Source organism: Acromyrmex echinatior, chromosome 2, assembly GCF_024713525.1.
Source record: "Acromyrmex echinatior isolate Ae372 chromosome 2, ASM2471352v2, whole genome shotgun sequence".
Taxonomy (NCBI): domain Eukaryota; kingdom Metazoa; phylum Arthropoda; class Insecta; order Hymenoptera; family Formicidae; genus Acromyrmex; species Acromyrmex echinatior.
The window spans coordinates 4,285,640-4,309,725 of record NC_141853.1 but is presented as its reverse complement, the minus strand read 5'-3'; the positions used below and the strand labels follow the sequence as shown (position 1 = coordinate 4,309,725).

At 33.6% G+C, this 24,086-nt stretch overlaps 1 protein-coding gene across 3 annotated transcripts in view; it reads left to right on the top strand.

The window, feature by feature from the left end:
• Positions 1–24,086, top strand: part of LOC105145175 (kin of IRRE-like protein 3) — a 185,305-nt gene that overhangs the window by 130,454 nt on the left and 30,765 nt on the right. For all 3 annotated transcript variants that reach the window (XM_011054581.2, XM_011054589.2, XM_011054575.2), the window contains exon 2: positions 5,349–5,476. In XM_011054581.2, the coding sequence (XP_011052883.1) occupies positions 5,349–5,476 (128 nt within the window). The remainder of the gene's footprint in view (positions 1–5,348; positions 5,477–24,086) is intronic.

Below are 24,086 nucleotides of genomic sequence, written 5' to 3'. Positions count from 1 at the left end.
TCTATCTTGCAGTGAAATGTAATTGCATCAAGAATTATTTCTTACAGCCAGCTAATGTTAACGTGGGATTTTACGAACTGTACGTTATTCAACGTCAGTTTCCAATTTTGCATAACACATTCCCGTGCGGCGAATTTTCGAAAAAATACCCGTGGATATTTCCGTGTTTAAAAAAGCCACATTATTAGCGGCAAACAGACAAAATCGATATTCACGTGCACACTTTGCAATCGATATTTTCATTCTCATCGGAATCCGCGAGAGGACCGCGATAAAAAGGCGGAATATTTGCCTACTTTTTTTCCATCGATGCACGAACACGCGCTGTCGTGAAACACGATATCGCCTTCCGCGAACATGATTTTCACGGAAATTTCCAACGTATTATTTATGTCGCTCAGTCGTTGTCCGATACGCGCCACGGGTATTATCTAGTATTCGACAGCCCGTTTCATCCTTGACGTTCCGCTCGCATTTAAATACTGCGGCCTGCGCGTATAACTGCGCCGTAACGGCAATAAACTTTATCTTGATTAAACGTCAATATTGCACGAAACGATACTAAACAATCGATACGGAACCGTAGGCGTGTTTCCGAAAGTATTTTTCAATATACGTATACGTACGTATATCGCGATTACTTTAGCACCGTCAACACGTTGGTTGGCGGGCAATACAACAATAACTGTTCGCATTTCCGCGCGTTGCATTTTCCACGAGGTTTTCACGTGGCACGATCATGTAATTGACCGGTTAACCGACATCGTTTGTATTAAAAACAAAACAAAAAAATTCACAACTCTCCGCATCAGATACCGCGTATACGTTCGCGCTGCGCACGCGATGTAATTTAAGTCGCTTAATTAATCGCGTTCGCGTAACTCTAGCGAAGTGTAATCGTACACCCGCGAAGGTGGTGAAATGAAACAGACGAGCTTCCATCGATATATATGCTGCCCTTTATTCTGGCTTCCTTTCGTCTTCGTATCGGATTAATTTTGATGTCTAATAATAATGAGAACGAGAATATCGAGTTCCGCGGATTGTCTCTCCCCGTGTTATTATAATTTTCCGGATCTCTGATATTCCAACGTATTCGAACGTGCCCGCGTAATAAAATAGCACCGGAGATGTACATGAGAATGATCGGTCGTTATTTAATTAATATGATTTTAATTCGTCCGTGCTTATTTAATACGGTTTTAATTAAGTGTCGCTGAAGATTTATCAGAATTCATTTACGCCGAGACTCGTTTGTCTATTAGGATTTATTTATTTAGCGAAACGTGGTTAGCGCCGAAGTAAATAACGCTGATAACGCAGAGAAGACAGGAAAGAGCAGTCCATGTTTTTTTAGATTCTTCGGCGTCGGTCGGTCTGATGGCTGTTTCTCTCTCTCTCTCTCTCTCTCTCTCTCGCGTTCTCGAATATCAGTCGTGCGAGCAAAGCAAATTTGCGGCGCCACCGAAACTTTTTTTCCATTCCCTCGGCACAGCGCGTTTGAGGGTCGACGATCGGGGTCGCGCGAGGCCGACCCGGAATTGCAAACGAAATTAACGAATCGAGTGCGCGGTGGGCGGTCACCGCTGGTTTGCGTTCGTGCCAAGCCGCTTCAAAAGTCAGCCGAATTAGGGAATCTCTGTTAAATCGGTGGAAATACCTTGGAACTATACGCAAACACGTGCTACGATGATACATCAAACGATCACGTTTCCCTTTTTTTTTTTTCAGTTCTCTGAAGTTTGTAGAGAACGTATATCGGTCTTCATAAACTTTTATAAAAGTCAAGAAAAAGGTGAACGACAATTATCAATTAAAAATAAGTAAAAAAAAAAAACAAAACAAAACAAACAGTTCGCATTGTTATGTTCCGCTAACTGTTAGCATTAAAAGCACGCAAGTAATGCTTTGGTAAAATGTGGAGATGGAATTAATGATATTATGAAAAGTATGTTGTTAAAATAAAATGCATTTTTCGGTGTGCATAGTATACATTTTATTTTAACGTCATATTACATCTGTTTCCACCGCCTACCTTAATTTTTGAAAAATGAATTTATTAGACCGCGCGCGCACGCGGATATGAGCGGGCGTGCTCTATTTCCGCAAAAATGAGATGTATTCTGCAACGTGAGCAAAGTTAGCTACTTGTTCGGAGTTGTAGTATATTATACCGGACGTGTTGCAAGAATTTATGATAAATCTTTTTCAGGCGTGGCTTTATCGTTCCTTTTGTTATCCGTGAAAGTATATCTGCGCTTTAATACCTTTTACGCACGTCACTTTATTGCAAATGAAAAATCTGATTAATTTAAAAATTAATCAAATCTGCGCGCATTATATTTAAGGTCGGAATGAATTCTTGAAAGTACAATACCTCTTATCAGTGATTTCTTTTTCTAGTACGAACTTCTTCCGACACGATCAAATCGCGCGTATTGTAATACCACTGTCGTGCCAGCGAAAAATAATAGACGTTTGACGTACCAGGACGAAATTTCAATTCCCCTCTCCCAATCCTCTTTCCGACGCCGCGGTAATTTGTCCGTATCTATTTGACTTTACTCAAGACTGCAGTCGTAATTATTATTGCAGATAGAAAGCACTGCAATTTCGGTCCAAGTGTATTTGCGCGGCGCGCGCAAAGTACAGCTTGTCGCCTCAACGTACAAACACAATTAACAGACGGAGCGTGTGCGAAGCGCCAAGCCTCGAATTTACTTTACGGGACCTGTTGCGGGAGTCCTTGAGTTTTGCCTTATTCTCGCCGGTATTTTCTCCGGACCATGTCGCTTTTATCAGCTCTGCCGCTTCGTTTTATCGATAACAGCCCATGGCACTATCGCGACGATTGTGCGGCCTGCTCGCAATTAAACTTGGATGAAGAACTTCTATTTTCGACGTTATCATGAAATTAAAATTGTAGTACGAATCGTAGGAAATTCATGGCTAACCTGGCATTTGGAACAATTAATTAACAATTTATTATTAGCAAATTTGGAAAAAAAAATATGATATGTTAAATTTTATAGCGAGGGTGAAGAAAATAATTTTTAAATTTTTATCGACTCTTTTTCAACAGCCAAATTATATTGCAATGCTAAAATTTAAATTAATGTTGTGTAAAAATAATTTCAAATTTCAAATAAGTAAACACAAAAATGTATTTCAATATACAGTCTGCAAAAAAGCCTGATAAAATTTTAATTATTACTGGATGTTAGTGCAAGATGTGGATAACGAAATCTTGTACTAACACCTGAAAATTATTAAAATTTTATCAGAGTTTTTTTATAAATTAGAATGTCACTGGCCGGAAACTTTTGCACACCACTGTATATATATTTTTTTAATGTACATGCATACATATTATAAATATATTTTGATATTCATACTTCTACTTTAAATTTGTTGAATTTATTGTGTAAGAAACGAGAATGTCATAAATCGGGCATTATTTAGGAAATGCTGTTTTTCTTTCACATCTGCAAATACTTTTGCAATGTGCCCGAATCGCACAAACTCCATACGCGTACTGTTAATTTTGCAAAGTTATTTCCGCGAGCCGCATACGACGCGGCAGCGCGTTTTATTAATCATCTGCTCGCCGGTGAAAAATTGAATTTTTAACGCTGCAATCCGACAAAAAGCGTACATTGCAATTCTGAAATTTTCACATACCCCACATAAAGCGACAATGTATTTGTGTTCGTGTATCATATTTTGCCAACCGAGTATAAAATTGATATGTTTATTAATTATTTTTTACTAATTGTTTACATTATGTATAAATCTCCATTTATCAATTTAATTTTTACCAACGATACAACAATTTTACGCGAAATTATATTTTGTTAACATTTTCTACACTACTTCATGTAAAATATTAATTTTTACAATTTTCTTTAATACGAATTTGAAATAATTACCTTTTCAAATTTTTGTAATTATAAAAGACATTCGAAGTATTATTGTACTATTTTTCGAAATGATAAATTAATATGAGTTTATAAGTATAATGAATCTGTTTGGATTTTTTTTTACGATGAATGGCAGAACTAAATAAGATATCTGATAGCTGATATGTGTGCAAAAACAAATATGTCCAAAAATATGAAAAAGTAGATAATGAAACTTTTAAATTTCTTAACTTCTTGGTTACAAATTGGACATTTTAAAAATGTGCAAAATAATTATAAGTTTTAAAATCAAAGGAGAAAAGTAGGTGCAAAAGAAGTTCTTAAATCTCTGTACCAGTCTAGGTTTACTCATTTTTACTATATTTTATTTTTGTATAAAATTATTTTTTTAATAAAATTTAATTTATAAAAATGAAATAAAAATAAAAATAACGTATACTTTAATTCCAAAGTTAACTAAATCCTATCGTCACTTGTAAAACCATTCAAGTGTGCATTTTACTTCAATATAATAAATTAAATTTCTTGTACCGTATTACACACTTCGTTAATTAAAACTACGAATTTTTTTATTAAAAAAAATTATTGATTGCTTGAATGAGAAAAATTATACAAATTTTCTTCGCTCTTGCCAAAAAAATGTCAAGTAGAGATAATGACTTTTACCAATGAGCTATTTATGTAATATTTTATCTTATGTTTTGTATCTTAAGGAAATTCCAAATAATCAAGATTTTCGAACAAGAAAATTGATGGATTATAATCAGTTTTTATTAGCTTTATTATTATTTCAGGGCTTTGTAATTTAAAACGATTAATCACATTTAGATATTAAACCTGCTAAATTTAGTTCATCCGGAGAACACTCGGAGCGACGAAGAAATAATTAACGTCAACTAACGAGACGCGATTAATGCCTGCGAGTATATACAAGCCTGCGTGCATCGTCGCATCGAAGTCGGTACCGTCCCATCTGCCGTCATTCGATTAGCGCTAAATACAATTTATCGGCAAACTTAAAAGGTGAAAACTGAAGATCGTAGCTTAGCACGGACCGAGTTAAATGAGTTTGCCAAGTTGCGAATTAAATAACAACTTTAACGAGGTTGCAGGCTGCCTTAATGCCCGGCTAAACCGTGCTTATATCCTGCCTTTACCATCTGTCTCTCTCTCTCTCTCTCTCTCTCTCTCTCTCTCTCTACTTAAGTGTTGAATGAAAAAAATGCAAACCTCCCCTTTTTCGCAAAGAATATAAATTAAACGTTAGAGATTACGAAATAAACGCTAGAGATTAGTTAACAGCGACGCAATTCGAAAAGCAGCGAAATGTGTCGTCATAGCGTATATATGTAATAACTATTTGCATATTATAGATAGCGTTTATAGTAACGCGTGAAATTTCATTTATAGCTACATTATTGCTTGCAGTTTGCCATGGCATCCAGCAGTTTGAAGAAACACCACAATACACCGAGGTCAATCCTGGCCAGGACGCGAAGCTGGTGTGTCGAGTCCTCGGAAAGAGAGGGCAGTGCATTTGGCAGAAGGATCAAAAGGTTTGTTATATAGTATTTAACATTACCTTTTGCTTTGAAATTTTTAATATACTAATTTTTAAATAAAATAACATGATTGTACGAAGCGAAATTGCTCTTTCATTTTTTATCAGTCGCTACATTTCTCCATCACAAAATTATTATGATAAATATTTTAGGTTTATTTTTTTATTGAAGGCTAATAATCAAAATTATAAGAATAGTTGTTAGAGAATAGTAGTTTATTTTATATTACAATTATCCGATAGCATTTTTTACATTTAAGAACGAAAGAAATTGTTTATAATAGCGAGATAGTATATTTGTTTCAATATATATAAACAAATTTGTACTGCCTGTAAATAAATTGTGGATAGGAGAATTTGAATTGATAGAAAGCAACGTAGGTATGTTTTCGAGCGTAAATACAAAAGCGAAGTTGTTTTCTCAAAATGACTTGAAGTTTAGAGTACAAGCGCAACGACACGATAACGTTCTCTAGGTGCGATTGCGAAAATTGAAAAACACAAGGAACAACAGAAGGAGTTGCAGCTTGTATGGTGTATCGTAACTCGGAGCATTTCATTGCTCCTACTCCGCTTTTCTGAGTCCACGGCAATCGACTTTTCCTCGTTCGCCGTACAAGCGCGTAAACTTCCAGATAAGTTTGTCCTAGCTAGAAGTGGACGTTATAGGACGCACAACGATAAACGTTCGTTCATTCGTCGTGGATCTAAAGAGGAAAGGAAACCTGACCGCTTCAAAACTTTCGCGAAACTCCGCAACATTGTTCGTCTACTAAGTTCCAACTGCAGAGTGCAGATTATTTTTGTGTACCTATTGTCTGTTGTTGTCGTCGTCTATTCTTATAGATAATGTTATCTTCGTGGTTAAAAGGATGCTATAAAGTGTCAGCTGAACTTGGTTGATGTCATTAGTATAGATTTTTTTAATTCCAACTTACAAATGTCGATAATAATGATAGCTTAATTCATTTCTTATATTATTATTCTGTCTCATTCAAATGCTATCATTTGTCCTTATCTAACATATTGTAACGTCATCTCTTGCAAGATCCGACTCTTACTGCTGACAGAGTTACTGCTCTGTTTACCATTCTGAGTCTTCGCTAAGCTTATGTATATACATAATTTGAAGTTAAACATAAATCTTTTTTTTCTTTTAATCTTAATTTCATAAATTCAGTATTGTTCGTTCACATAATCCGACGGGTGGTGCGATATCATTTTGTTCATACGAGCTACAGAATTTTTGTATTAAGGAAACGTCCAGTGACAGTTTTATAAGTTTAAAAAAATTAGTTAAAAAAATGTAAGTTCTTAATTTTTTTCGATTTTAGTGTAAAATTAACTGCCCCACCTCTAATTTTGCATCTACTTCAATCTCATAAGAGGATTTTGGATTCTGTTTAGTCAATTTGGAGATTTTTATACAGTTGTATCAATAATTTCGTCACTCTAGCATCCCTCTTGGTCGATGTAGCGATCCGATAATCCGATTACCACGATACGTGCCATTCCTGTGAACGCGCAATACATCGACCTTTATATACTAGAGTGTCAAAAAAAAATTCTGAACCATTCTTCTATTTTTATACACAAATTTGTTTATTCATAAACAACAATTTTCTCAAAATAAAGACTATCATGTTCAATAACAATTCGTCACTAATCTGTTAGTTATCGGATTTAGTCTTGATACGATTAATCTAGATGGCATTGAGATACTCGGCATGCAGTTCTGATTTTGTGTCATTTGACCATGGTCTGTTCGCTCAATGAAATATTTCTTGCGACGACAATTCGAAACTGTTGAGCAAATTGAAGTAGCTTGAGTTCTTTGCGTCTAAAGAGATATTTGAATGATACTGAAACTAAATCAAGCAGCTATAGCAGATTGATGGTGAACGGTTATTGAATATAATGTCCTTTAATTATTTTAAGGAATAATTATTGTTGTTTCTGAATAATGGAGGGTATAACTTTGAAGATTTTCGTGACCGTTCAGATCGAATTAAATTCTTCAGTTGAAGAGACAAATAAGATACAATATAAATACTCATACATCAATTTAATAATTTTGTTCATTATTTACTGAATATATTAAAAAATTATTATATTATTGTATTTATAGAACGGTCTTAATTAAATCATTAAAAAATTTGAATTGTTATATAATACAACTAAATTGAAATCTATAATAATTTATGATAATAATGTACATTGTTACTAAGAGAGCGCTTTCCGGCCACTTCCGTAACTAATATTTCAAGCGACATGAGGAATGTGTGTGTGTGTGTGTGTGTGTGTGTGTGTGTGTGTGTAGCATTATAATAAGAAGATTACTGCAAGTTATTCACTTTAAGCTAGAGTATTTCAAATTTTCATTTTGCCCAACTGTAAGATTTACTCGTGTAACTCGTATCTATATTATCCATGGGGGCTTTAAATTTGGTACATTTATCATGCACAGATGTTTCTATCTAAAACTCTACGTATCATTAATTCGAAGCTTTTGCTATTATGATTTACAGGAATACGTAGTTCACTTGTGACGTCCGGCCATAAAGTCACAAAGGAATGATTTACGCATGGTCCTTCGTTTGCTTGATCAGCCAGAATCTGCCGGTAACGCGTTTTCTCGCATGATAAATTTCCGCGCACGCACGCACGCACGCACGATAGCGAATCCGATATTTCACTTTAGCTGAAAACGCAAATACCGCTCGAATCCGACCACCGGCGTCCTGTTCGACGAGCGAAAGTTAAAATTTCAATTAAATCGTGGCGGACATCAAAAACAGCGATACCCGTCAACGGATCGTACCGTTTTCGAAAACCGGCTTTCTGTATTTTGCGTCAGGTCGCGTCGCATCCTGGCCCTCTGAATTATTGCAATGGCGATTTGTGCCACGTTATAGTCATACCTATATCTATAGAAATGCTCGAAATGGAGAATAACATGCTTCACGGACCGCGATGTATCTACGTTAGTGGTCGCGTAAATCCGTGATACATTTCTAGAAGGAGGCCGCAGGCCGACTTGTATCGATAGGGTTTTGCATCTCTTTCTCTTCCTCCCCTCCCCCTCTCTCTTTCTCTTTCTCTCTCTGTCTTTCTTATCGCCGCAAACATGAAGATGAATCTTCCATGCCACGTATCGTGAACCGGAACCAAATATATAAATGTATATAAATATAATATATATATTATATATATGTGTGTATATATATATATGTGTGTATGTGTGTTTGTATGTGGTGTGTGTGTACATCTGGTGCTTGATTGGAGATGAGACGGGCCGGAAACCATGAAAATACAAAATGATGACATTCGCGGCAGTCGCGCGACGAAGAAAAAGCAGCGAGGGAAGCAAATGCTTGATTGGTATGCTCGCGGCGTTTTATGCAAAGCCCTTGAAGTGGCGTTCGCTTTCGCGAATGCAATATCTCCGAGTTTAATCGAACGCGACTTCAGACGATCTAAAAAAAAGCATTTTAAGGAGAGAAGTATATTTCAAATATTTTTTCTATTTTAGAATGCTTTTCAGTGAGAGACACAGATGATACAGTGTAAGACAGTGAATTATCACATCCTTGCGATGATTGCCAATGTTAAACAAAGGTAAAATAGTTAACTGTATCATCTTTTGCAGGAAAGCACCTTTCATTATTTATATAATAAAGTATATAATAATTACAAATAAAGTATATAAGAAATAAAAAAAAGAACTTCTCCCTCTGAACAGATACGTTGATGAAGAATTAACAGCAATCTTATTTGTTTCAAAATTTATTTCATTTTAGGTTACATTCTTTTAATATAATATTTTATAACTTTCAAAATTTAAAAACAAAATATTCAATGAAAAAGGTTAATAAAAGTAAATAGCGCGATAGTTGAAACGTACAATATATTTCAACTTTACTTAACAGAATCGTACGTTTCAGCTACCTTTTGAATCATCATCATCAAAACGATTCTTTTTCATAATAATAATAGCCAGAGATCTCACGCTCATGGATGACTCAGGGAAAGTTATTATCTTAAAGCCGTTCAATTCCAAGATGCTTAGGTAACTGAAAAGCCTGAGAATTTTATATATAATGCTCAGTAAGAATTAACTATAAATGCCTGCGCAATTAAGGATAATTCACCTGAATTTCAAATCATGAGAGCTCTTTATTTTAACGTAAAAATACATATAATTTCTACAGAGTAATAATTAAGTATATCATATTTAAGAGTTTACAAAGATAACACTCGATTTCGTTGATAAATTAGTTAAATTGTTTCATTCTCGTTTCCACGAAAAAAACTTGGTTGACGCTATTAATATTTTTCTAAATAATAGCTATTCTCTTCCTTTCATTTTCTCAACAATTGAAAAAAGATTAAAATACTACATACAGAATAATAATATAAAACATAATATCCAGTTAAAGAGAAATTCTTTTTACAGTTCCATATATAAAATCTATCTCTGAAAGTTTTTTTACCTTTAGCATATAAATGTAATTGTAATTTTGAATATAACGATCATTTATTTATTGTTATTTAAATTTCTATAATCTGTGATATTGATTTGATAACAAAATATGTGCTGATAGATTTTTATTGAATGACTCAACATGTTTAAATAATTTTATTATCATTATGGACTAATTGCGACCGATATGATGGAAGAATATAACTGAGAATATTACAAGACTGAAAGCATTACATTAATGCGGCAGAAGATAAATATGAAGGAATACTACCAACACTTTGCATAACTATAATCTGTAGAAATTGTATCTAATTGTTTTATTAATTCTGTTAAATTTGCATTCTCTACATGTATACATTGAAGATAACCTAATAATAAGGTCTGAAAAGGTACGAAACGTACATTCTAAGAATTTGAAATAAAGATCTGGCTTGTAGCCCCTTCTTGTTATTTATTGTTTATTATTATCGAGCCATTATAAGATTATTTTTATTTAAAGATAATTCTATTCAGATGGCAGTCAGAAATAAAATGATAAGAGAAATGTTATGGACATGACTATGTCAAATAAATATAAAATAAATATATTAATTCTTAAAAGTTAAATAATAATAATAAAATAAGAATGTTGGGTGCTTACATAAAATAAAATGCACAAAAATAAAATGCGATTTTAAATTATGATTTTTTAAGAACATTTACATTACGTGATATAAAAATTCGATATTTATCTGTAAATTCAAGCTGATTTTATGTGAAGCATCTTGGATATCGATCTCTTGCCGAAGTTCGTTTTAGAATTTTGACATTATTGCAATCGAAATTGATCACGATCAGTCCTATATTCCGTAATTACTGACTGTGTAGAAAAATTTTCTATTACTATATACGTAATTGTGATGATCAGCAATTCTGGTTTTTAACTGTTTCTTAGTCTGTCAAACATAGATTATATCACAATCACTGTATCTGGTTACCACGTTCTTCTCCAATTCCATCTAAAGAACATTTTTTGTCCTTTAATTATTCTGCCAATTTTGTTGAAACTATAATACGTTAGTCTTATTCCCACCTCTTTGTTAGTATTTTTAAATTCATCAAAAGTATTATTAATGTAAAGGATGGTAAACTATTACTTCTTATCATTATTCTGTGAATTTCGAACTATTGTTTTTTTAAGTGTAAGAGATTTTATGCGTGTATTAATAGTCTTAATTACATGCATAAAATAAATTAAGGGGATATTCATTATTTAGTAAAACTTCAATATAATATATTCAGTGGTTTTTCTCGATAAAATCTTGGATGTGAGAGAAAGAACGCTTTACTTTTTCAAATTGTAGCTACAAAGTGAAACAAGTGATTATTCATTGTTATAACTGCTCTACTTGGTCCTTCACAAGTAAATTTTATCGCGTCTCTCTAAATTTTCTCTAGATATTTAATTAGCTCGTAATATCATTAAATCGTGCCAGTCTTTGCAAAGTTTCTCGGCCCATCGTTCTCAAACAACTTGTGTCTAGTGTCACACGTCCGGATATGTACTCGTGTTACATGGAAGTGCCACGTTGGAGGACGTTAATCTCGTTGAAGTTAAAAAGTTTTACGGGAAGCAGAATCTCGTTCGCCTCTTGCAAGGATTTAAGCGCAACGTGATCTTATTGTATTAAGTTTAAAGCTAAACGCGGCCTTCACAGCTCTCTTCCAGCGGTTTCCTTTCTCCCGCTCTTTCTTTCTTCCCGATAATCACCCCCGGCACGCGTTTCATCTCCAGAGAATAGACGATCGTAAATTTAGTGTGAACTCGCGCGCGACATTCATACACTGCGTAAAGTCGAAAGGAAGGAAAGGAGAGCTTCGAAAGGGCCACGACGGAGTGCGCTTTAAATTGAAGTCATTACAATGGCTTTCCGCGAAAAAAAAGAAACGGAACTTTCGTATTCGTGGATGAAAAGCAACGACGATCCTGGAAAACGAGCGCGTATATGCCAGAAAGATGATTGTGGTCGAAACGGAGATGATGAAAAGTGAGGTCGTTGGTGAGTTAAACGCGACCATCTTCTCGTAAGAGGCGTGAAAGGACGAATCTTTGAGTAGAGCATTCCAAGTTTTAATTCTCAACAATCTTGTTCTTTCTTGCTTACATGGGAAATTATGCAACTTATCTTCAAAATGACGGAATATTTAAAGTTCTTTTAAAAATCTTTTACTTTTTGCGTCATTTCCTGATGAAACATTGGATTTCAAAAGTTTTAGTTTTATAAAAGTCTTATTAAAAATCGATAAATTAACTTTACGCGAAAACAATATAATTATTATAGTTAACTCTTTTTCAGTAACACACGGAAAACATTTGGAAACAGATATTTAGAATTGAAATAATTAAAATGCTCGTTCGCGCGCTCGCGTTTACAAACGATGAACATTGTAACGATATTGCGTGTTGCAATTTTCGTTTTATTGCTATTGATTACTGTTTACTGCAGATGTTTGTTTCAATAGCTATCGGACTATGAATAATACATACTTATGAACATAAATGCGTTTCGCTTTTGTAATTATTATGGTGAATACTCGGTCGAAGAATCGCTCATGCATATGATTCAATTAGTTGAGAATAAAAAAAAGACATATGCAATTGTAATGAACGATATTAATTGCGATTAAATCTAAACCAAAGATAGTCTGCTGCAAATAAAGATTTATTTGAGTGATTTATTTGTTTTGTATTGTTATTATTAGAAAAATTAATATTAATAATTAAAACGTTGGCATTCAAAAAATGAATCTGGACACGGAGAAAACCCACGAAACTCATAATCTTTAAATATTAATAATTATTTTGCAACTCACAGATGAATGGACGATTACATTTGCAAAGTAAATCCCCTTAAAAACTAAATCTCCTAAAGTTGTTCAAAGTACCACACAGACATGTGTTGTATCTCTATAAAGTAATTTAAAATATTCTTACAACCGAGGTAATATTTTTCGCAATAAGAATTATTTATAAATTTTAACATGTCACTTAGCATTATTAAGATAGTTCTAAAATGCGAAAAAGCGCATCATCATTATTAAATAGTCAACTCGTGATATCATTGCGATAAAGTTTTTATTTCAAAACCGAAAAATCATTTCGGCGCGCATTTTAAAGAACTATATATATAGTATATAAATTCATACAAAATCATATAAGTATTTAATATCTAGACGGTTTAAGCCATAGATTGTGTTTCTCACATATATCCTATAAAATATAATATAATTTAAAGCATAGCGCTATAAAGAAGTTTTTATACATATATTATATGTATATGTATAAATAGCTTATTTACAAAAGCAGTTATCTTTACTTGAAATGTTTTGGCAAGATTAAAGAAACTTGTACAAAATTTTTTTATTCAAGCTGTCAGTAAGATCATTTTTGAAAAATTAAGAAAAATTCATTATTTCAGTAAACAAAACGTGTATAATATGGCTTGAGAATACAATTTTTATTTATTAAAATACAATGTACTTGATTGCTTTTGCTGCTGAAGAAAGGCTGTAGCTAATTTTAAGAAAACATTTAAATCTCAGAGTAAGTTACTCTCTCTCTCTCTCTCTGAATTAAACAGAATTTTTATGATTTTAAAACATTTTTGTTGTTATGCTAGTAATAAAAATAATTTATATACTGAATTACAAAACACCACGTTTAATAAATATTATTAATTTTATTTGTTTTAACCATATTTAGTTTTATTTTAAAAAATGCAATATTTTTCTTCTTTCATATATATGTCAAATTTAAATGAAAATATTAAATAAAGTGAAAATTGGCAAAACAAGTTTTTATAAAAAAGTAATAAATAAACAAAAATTAAAAGTTAGTCAAAATACAGAGTACAGATTTAATTTCTTTTGCAACTTGATTCAATTTAATTTTTCTCTTGATTTTACAGAGTTTATAACTGTTTTTACACAGTTTAAAATATTAAATTTGTAATCAAAATGCTAAGTAATCCAAGAGTTCCAATATCTTATTTTTTTATTTTTAGATACAGCACCATTTGCATATTTCGATTACTCATATGTGTAACTTTCACTATACCTATTTTTTATTGTAAAACAATATTTAAAGAAAACGATTTAATAAAACAGCATATAAATAAAATTTAAAAAATTATTAATGGTAATAAGCAAGTATCATTGTTGAATCGACATTTTCTTCTGGCTGCTAGATATGACTACGATACATCATAAACGATTTAAATTCAACGCGAATCATTGCAATATCAATTGTCTTGGAAAAGACATGATATAATACAAAGTGTTTCATTGCGTATAATAGCAATCGAATATAATTTTGAAACAAGTTTTCATTGATGGTAAATTTCTAATAGCACCTCTATAACATTTTGGGCTAATTTTCTGATTGATCGTCACATCTTGCGAAGCATCTTGTATTTTTACATCATGAGAAAAAGTCAAGTCGTGTGGATCTGTGTGCCTCAAATGCGAAGATAAAGAGCTGAAAAGGCGTATCCACGGTGTTCGTATGTTGATAATGGAACCGCCGCGTGAAGACCAAGAGGATCGTCGATTTTCACGGTGGCTGGAGAACCAAACAAAAGGAGAGCTACATTGAGCGCAGAGCGCAAACCTGCAGCGCAAGGCGAAGTGGACGGATAAGAGGTGGCTCAAGTGGTCCCTCTCAACGACGTTGGGTATTTATCGTTACCGCATCTTTCCACGCAGTATGGACCATTGTGATGTGTTCCGTGCCGAAAGAGCGCCCGCTATGGTTAATACTTTTGAAGAGCTCGCGGCGTTTCGGAGGAGAGGTGCAATATATCCAGTATTATACACTTATGTACACACCGCCGTAGCTGCGGCATATGGTGCCGTATGCGACCGCAGTGCGTACATTAATTTGCATATTAATTTGCGAAGGTAAGCCGACCTCGGTGACATCTGGATTAGAGAAAATATCGGCGGCGATATACTAGGCGCTTCCGCTTTACCGGGATCCTCGAGCGCTACCTTGGGAATTATTTTACGATGGGGAATTCAGCTTTGTTCTTGATTGAACTTCGAAATTCTATGATACGCTTTATTACGACGAGAAGAAATAAATTCGCAATACTGTGTATGTGCATATTATTTCTACGTAATGTTTCGTAACTGCAGAGGTTGTGTTTCAAAATTTACTACCGCAGTACATACTAAAAATCTACGGTGCACGTAACGTAAACTATAGATTTATTAGTACCGACAATAAATTTTGAAATACAATCAGAGAGGCTCTGTAATTGCTCTGTATTATTACGCGGTTATATTCTACGCGAAACAATGCACGAGACGTTTGTTCAACTTTTTAATTATGATATGAAAATTTTATAAGTGTTAATGTACGTACAAACGAAGAGAATACAACGCTCTTGCCGTTATAACTTTCGTAGGCACGCATACGGCAGCAGGCATGTACGTGCCTCCGCGACGCGTGAACTAATTTGCATATTAATTCATGTAGATAATCTGTTTTAATGACATCTGGATTAGGGAAAATGTACGCTTAATATATCACTCTGGCATCCCGAGTGGCTTGAACGCGTTTCTCGTGTATACTAATAGATTTCGATTAGATGACGTATCGATAATACTGGTATCGACATCAAGAACTGACAGCGTAATTTCATCGTGAGATCAGACGACAAGTTCTCTGAAAGAAATTAAGTTTTACAAAAGAATGATTTAACTTCTATCAGGTAGTATTCATATGAAACAAACAATTAAGCTTGACTTTAAATTAACGACCGAAGTCTTTTCTCGTTGCTAAACTTTTATGTTTAATTCTTGACTTTTCCAAAAATGTGCATTCTCTTGCAAAAATATTGGCCGTTGATGAGGAAAGATGGGAAAGGAAAAAATAGCGGAGCAATATGATAAATACATTTTTTTCTTCTACTCGTTTGCAGATCTATCTCCATTATCGGATCGAGTCTTTCGAACGGAGACTGCTCTCGATATTCCACAAGACAGATTTTTCATTAAGATTTATGTACCGTCGAGAATACGATTGGTAATTTTTCAATTCCGTTCGCAGCAAAACGTAATGAAATATTGCGCAGGATTTAATGCACCCGAAATGCTTCTCTGCAGTCTAAAAATGTAAGAAAGTCCCTCTTTCTTGTATTTACATATATATAATTTATTATAAATTAATTTATTAATTATACATATGTAACGCAAATCGATATTTATGTTAATAACGTAAGTATCTAACAATAATTTAATAATATTTTGTTTTGTGACTCTCTTACAAGTAAAATTTGCGCGGTGGATTTTTCTCGAGAAATGAATTTTCTGGTAAAGTGTGCATAAATATTTGTTATTCCGGCATACTTAATGAGCAATATGAAAAAAATCTTCATCATCCCCGCTCTATGCAAATTCATCATGATATAAAGCCTGCGCGCTTGGAAATATGCTAATTCGCCGACGTCGTTTTGTGAGCTCTCGATATTCAGTGCTGTCGGTTCTTCTTCACGCCTGTCGACTATTTCTTGCTTGCCGAGATTACTCAAGTTAGATTAACTTTATTTAGAAATGTATTGTGCATTTTTTTAAGCATTCTCTTTTAAATACTTCTTTAGGGAAAATGTTTTTAAAATATATTTTTTGAAAATATACACGCACATAGACATATATAAATAAAATGTAATTTTAAATATTATCAATTTATTTCAAAAGAAAATTTATTGAAATATTTATATATATAATATATCTTATAAATGATATTTTAAATTTTATTTTGATTGTCAATAAGTATTAATGATTACAAAATGTATTGTTAAAGTTACGGAAATTTATTCATTATTAATTATTTATAGTAATTCAATTATTAAATGATGGATTTTAATTAATAATTTGTTGAAGTTCTTGCTAGAGATATCTTTTAAATTTATAATCATTGAATATTGAAGAGAAACAAAAGGCATAAAAGCAATGTACAATATAAAATTTTTATTAAGCATACTATTTATTTTGCGATATAAATTGTACAAATGACAATTGGAAGATATAATTTATAATTATTTCAAGCAAAAATATATTCGGCGGTTTCTCAATACTGACAGCGAAGAGAGTAACTTTGTTTTTATTGTTAAATTTTTGGATAATCGAAAGTACTTAGCACATTTGCATTATATTGTATTTTTTAATCGCGAAACAGATTATAGCCGAAATGTATTGTTTAAGTCTCAAATATATTACGTTTGGAAACACCATCTAAGTGATCCTATATATTATTTTATTCTTGTTTCACATCTGATGTGAACAAAAAGGATAAAATAATTAAGGAAACACTCGGGTGGTAGGTTATTCAAACCTAACACAAATTTTTGTACAACAAAAATTTCAATATATGACAAATGGTAAAGTATGCAAAATATATTTATTTAAATGATTCGAAACATTTTATCAAAGAATTCTTTCCGCTGAGAAATAACTTTCTTAACGATCTATTCACGGAACTGCTTTAAATAATTCAGATTTTTCTTAAATGTCGAGACGCGTGTTAGAAATGAAACTTCTTGAATTAGTGAGGAAACTCCATTGAAATGTTCGACGAAGTCGCGTGATTCTACTTATCGGAAACAACAATGCAAATATCGTCCAATGCTCTTCAGACTCCGTTAGGAGTGGTCGGTGGGCGGAGAGAGACGACCTGGAACTTGAATACCGTATTACTATCTCAGCCCAGCGATGGAGGCTTTTCGCAGTGGGTGATCCTGAGACGAGATCGTCTCCGAAAGCCCAGAGATTTATGCCCCGCGCGGTTTCTCGTTACTTCCTCAACCAAATATCCTCACCCTGGCTTTTCTCTCGCCCACTCTCCCTTGGCGATCCCCACTCTGTGGTCCACCTGCCCCTTTCCGGCTTGACTTTCTCTCGCGAAAGTGAATATTTATGAAAGATGTAAATAACGAGCGAGATAATTTTCTCTTCGCCGCAGCTACTCTTGTTTACAATATAAATTCTTTTTCTTTTCCTCTTTCTCTCTGTACATTTCGCCATTTCCCATGAATCCTCTAACCACATCGTTTCCGTTCGTTTCGTTCTGCTTGCATTGTTTGTACTTTCTGCGACATCGCGCCGGATGTGACACATCCGTTTTACGCGTCGAAAAGCTCCAGGATAGAATCTTCGACTTGCAAAAGTTTCAAGGAATGATGTTTTATTTGGTGAGTTAGCATTTTGTAAGATGTTATAATTTCTTAATGCTTTTTAAAAGGTCTTCTTTTAAAAGAATCAAAACGGTTGCGATAATATTGTATAATTACGATTATAATTGTCTGACTTAATATAATTTTTCGCAATCAATTATTTACAGTGTTTTAAAAATGCTTATTAGCATGTAACATTAAATTGCTTGTAAATTTTATTTATAATATTACGTACTTCAGCTCAATCTAAGGCAAGTATTCATAGACTGGTACTCAATAGTCGATTCTTATATTTAAGACTGTCTTAAGTATTAGTCTTAAGATGTCACGAACCAATCAGATGGCCATATTAGCATCTTAAGACATTACTTAAGATAGTCTTGAAATAAAACTATAAATACCGACCAATAGTCTGTTCTTATTTCAAATAATGTCTTGTTTTAAATAATGTCTTAAAATGTTCCGATTAGTTTATGACATTAAGATTGTACTTGAGATTAAATATAAGAATCAATTATATCAGAATACCATACAGCCAAAGACTATATTTCAAGACCAACAAATAATCAACGTGAAATAATCAACGTTTGCTTGAATTTGAAATTACAAAAATTCAAAAAAATATTATTGGACACTAAGACCCGCTTTGACTGAATATGGCCTTTTTCATTCATTTGTATTGTCGTTTTACTTATATGTGTATATGTGTGCCATTTATTTCACAGCATTCATTCGCATAAATCGATTTTCAGTGAATACACGAGGTGCTTTCGATTTCCTTTCGACTTTTAATGCACTGCTATGTAAAAAGCAGCAGCAGAACAGCGGATTTTTAGAGAATTAATTTCGCATTAATATTTGTTTTCAATATATTCGTAGACGGTGCACTTCAAGCGTGCTATTTCGACCGATCTTAGTCGATAAATCTCTTTGCCATTGCATGCACGTGATTTTCGTGAACTGGAAGACGCAAAAAAAAAAAACAAGAGGTGCATTAACAGGAACGATCAACTCGAGGAAACGTTTCATCACGGAATCCTGCAAAGGCACGAAATCACTTTCGCAAAATAAATGTGCAGGATTTACCTCCACCCAATTATCCATTCTTCTCCTGAAAATTATTGCTTCAACCGCATTCTTCACTTAAACGTTATAAAATGGACTCATTTTTCTTTTACTTTATGCACGCGAAATGCGGATTACTACTATTTAAAATAGTAGGTAATATCTGACTTGTTACGTTGACTTCTTTTTGTGTTATCAATGCATACTTTTGTGATATTTTATTTTTATTTGAATAATATTCTGATGTTATACACTACATTAAAAAATTAATTGACCATTTATTCTGCCTTCCAGGCAATTTTCAAGAGAGTATAACTTCGTGAAAAATCATTATAATGAGATGATTAAGAAAACATTTTTAAAGCTCGAAGTCTCCTCTCTTTAGATCCGTGTTTTAGATAACAATCTGATCAATTTCTTATGGAGCTACATGGATATATAAATGAAGATCAGTCAAATCTCAAAATTTTTTACGAACTTCGTTTCATAGTATAAATTAAAAATTGAACATGAAAGCAATTTACAGCTTTTCAAAAAATGAATCTTTATCTTCAGTTTGAGTACTTGTGGAGTACTTGTTCGATTTTGTTTCACTAAGTTGTTTATTAAATCAAAAAGTATCTTTTTAACTTTGTCTCATAGAACGGAGTATAAGTATTCGGTATCTTTCAAAAAACAAATAAAAGAATCTGAATTTTTTCTTTAAAGTGCATCTATCGTATTTTCGATATAAAGAAACTTTTTGTATGTAAAACTTTTTTTAATGAAGCGTTAAAAATTAAATGATTGACACGTTATTATACAACTTGATATATCCAGGCGAGAAACGTTAAAAACACTATGATCTTAACGTAATTATGTCCTTTGTGTTCAGAGCAACGACTTTGACTAAAACAACTTGCTTGATTCTGTTGCAGCAAACGCGTCACATTGTAAAGAGATTTTACGATCAAATTTACGCTTAAAAAAAAATTTAGATTTTATTCATTTATCAAAGAATATCGAGTGCTACTCCGTTTGTCTTTTGTGAGCAGTTAAAATCAAAAAGACTTTTTGCTTTGATGTTAAATAAAACTCGGTAAAAAAACATAACAATTAAAAGGTATGCAAATTAAAAGTAAAGATTTATTCTTTCTGCAAACTGTATACGATTTTTAATTCACATTGTGGAACTTTGCAAAGTTTATAAAAATTTTTAACAGAGTTCCATTTATATCATTCGTACAACTTCGTAAAAAGTTACTGAGATTGTTATCTAAAGTACTGATCTGAAAAAAGATATTAAGCTTTAAAATGCTTTTCTTTAATTATTCCATTTATGATCATTTTTATTGAATTTATACTCTCTCTTGAAAATTGCTATTTTTGGAAAGCAGAATTTAGATAATTTCTTTTATTTTTTTTACGTAATGTAAATCTGTTACTAAAGTCAAGTTTGAAAATTCTATAATCTTCATACACCAAGAAATATCTATAAATTAAAGAAGAGTGATACATGTGATTAACAACGTTATTAAAAGTGCAAAAACGAATAAACATCCAAATCAACTTCATGAAAAGCGGTACACAATCCGTGGAAAAGTGTGAGGATTAAAAATAGAGAATTATTCGTGAAAAACTGCTCAGAGAAGTCGCAGTTGTTCATTGAAAGGATTAAAATCCGTATGGATCGAGGATACAGCGCACTATTCGTTTACTTACCGAAGAGAGGAAGGGTCCCTTTTCTTTTTCTTTCTTCTTGCCTGCTTCCCAACCATCTTCACCTCTACCCTCCTCAGTTCGCCGAACCTCTTCGATGTTCTCTGTGTTCTCCGGAGAGGCCGCGACCAGCAATCAACGTAATGCATCCGCAGACACACCCCCATCCACCCCGTCAGCACACACAGACGTAAATGCAACCATCGTAGGCATGGGTACGCTGACGAATACAGACTTAGTCACGACTACGGCAAATGGCCAGGGTACATACCCCCGGGCCAAAGGTCTCGATAACACGAGGGAGAGCCCCGGAGTAATGCAGACGCAGTGGCAATCTCTTCGAGAGCAACGAAATAGATCGTAGGACGTAAACCGATAGTGCAAAACCGCGACCAATATAATCAGCCAGGTTCTTTCTTTCTTTTTTTCTTTCTTTCTTTCTTTCTTTCTTCCTTCCTTTCTTTCAAAGGAAACCATCCACGAAATTCTTGCTTGCCCTATCATTGATGATATATCCTTCTGGTAAATGCCATAAAGTTCGTAACTTTAAAATTTGTTGTGCGCAGATGTTACTTCGTTTTTTGTTTGTTTAGGAGGATTTGCAGGCTCCTCGTTGAGGATAAAAAGGATATATTCGATTTCTGAAGGGAAGAATGTCCTCTCGGTGTGTATTCGAAAAATGTTTTGTGGCTTCTAACGTAAGAGCGACGTATGTATGTTTGGAAAACCGTCGGACTGATTTGGGACCATTTGGTTTCTTAGGATATTAGAGAAGTTAAATATGCGTGTGCTTCTTTATAGGCGATCCACGAAATGTGCGACTTGATATAATTTGGATAATTATACATATAACTTTTACGTGATGCAAGAGACACAGTGTACTCTGGAAAAAAAGAATAAAACTTGGAATAAAAGGTACATAAAATGTGCTTTTTATTCTTTTATCAACCTTGTCTTTTAATAACAGCCTGTCTATTGTGAAGAGAAAATTATGAAATTAAGCTATTGTTAATTCTACCATCGAATGTTTTAATTGCAAGTAAACCACTTTATATTATTAACTATGTTGCTCACAAAAGTATATTTTATGAAAATTCAAGGAATTAATTAATTAATTAATTTTTATATAAGCTTCAAAAATAATAAAATGGATCTCGACAATCGAGCAGAGCATTCCATAAATGTAACATTGTCATAATTAAAATATGTATATAACATATACATATACACATACAATGTTATAGATAAAATATTATTGTAATAAAACTGTAACAGTGTTTCTTCATGCATTCTTATAACGTTTCTTCAATTATACGTATTGTGAAAGATTGAAGCGTTTAAAATAGCGTAGACATTTTGTGTAATGCGACAGAATGAAAAGGAGATTATTTGAGAATGATACGATATTAATCTGACAATGACCTAGGATGTTAATTCGTGCTGCTTGTATGCAATAGACGTCGTTTCACTCTAACACTGGGCAGAAGTACGCGCCAGCAAACTCATTATTCTTCTTGTCCTGAGGGCGCATATCCTGCGCTCTTCGTCTACGCGCGAATAATCTTCGCCAGGATTTCGCCATTGTATTATTGTGTCTGCCACCGAGTGATAAACTGCGCATTCCGCAGGGAACACCGCTCCGCTCATTACTAATATAGTCGCACGACGGCGTCCTATCGTAGTTAACGGAGCTCTCATTGCATCCCCTGAGAAACTCGAAGTTAAGGACTCGTCCGCTTCAAAGCGGCCACCACGCGCGGGAATTCCACGTAAAAAGAATCTGGATTCTTGGATTGAGTATATCATGAGTGGCATTTTCATTCTGAGAGTAGCGAGACACTTAGAAGGAATGGAATTTATTTCTCTGCCATATAGTACATTCCCTTATAAACTATTTATTTCTATTTGTTATTCTTTTTAGGAAAATAGAGAAATCTAAAAATAAGTTCAATAAATTTGAAATTAAAATTGATTTGCCACCGTTACTACTTTAATTACATTTTATTATTTTATTGTATATATGATTAGGATTAAATAATTATATAGTTTTTTGTTAGATTTTGTTCGATTTTGTTATATAATACTTCATAAGAAAGAGAGAGAGAAAGAGAGAGAGAATCACATTGAAATGTTTTCATATTCTTTTATCGGATCAGTTAACTTAATAAAAGCAAAAAAGCAATTTGCAAGGCAAACTCAATATCTTCCATCAACAGTACGTCACCAATTCAATACCAGTGGGCTACTGGTGGATTACGGAAACTCATTAACCGACTAATACCTTTAAACGGCGAAGCCTTTTCGCTATACGTTCTAACAAAGCTGCCACAAACTTACGGATAAAACAATTTGACCCCGACCGATACGCCGATGATATACACGGTATATAATAGCCATTGCAATAACGTATCTCGCGGAGCTGGGTAAAAGGAAAGAATAGATGACTAAGCATACAAGAATCAATTTATTATCACTATAAAAGAAGAAGTACAAGCAGATATTCTTATAAAGTTTCAGGACATTTAATCATAAATATCGACAGCAATGAGACCGACTAAAATTACTTTACACACGTAAAAATAGATATAAAGTGCTGAGATGAGCATAAGATTGCTACATTTACGATTCTTAATTACACCTTTGGGAAAAGATACAAGAAAGCTTCCTCGAGCGAGAGACAAAAGGCTCATTGTAAGGCGAAAAGAGAGGAGGGGAGATTAAAAAGCGGGCGCATGCAAAATCGATCGCTGAATTATGGCCACATTATGACTGTGAAATTTGCTAGGGCCGCACTTTCCCGGCTGCAGTGAATTAATCCGCGAGAAAGAAGACTCGAGCGGCCTCCGACATGGGAGCCGCGGAAACCGATGATTCATTTCGGAGGAAGCGTGCAGGGCAACTAACGGCAGAGAACTGCTGCAACGTGGTGCACCTCGGAAGAGAATTTCCGGTAACGAGAAGCTCACCGATTAAACGATCGAAAGATGCTGACGTGCATGAACCATTGTCTAGGAAATTTGTTAGCAAAAATTATCGGGATTTCTATTAATCTCGCGGAACTTTATTGCAATTGTTTTTAATGTGAGCATAGCACATGTTTTCGAATTCGACAAATATGACTGCTTCGATAAGCAAGCTTGTTTTTC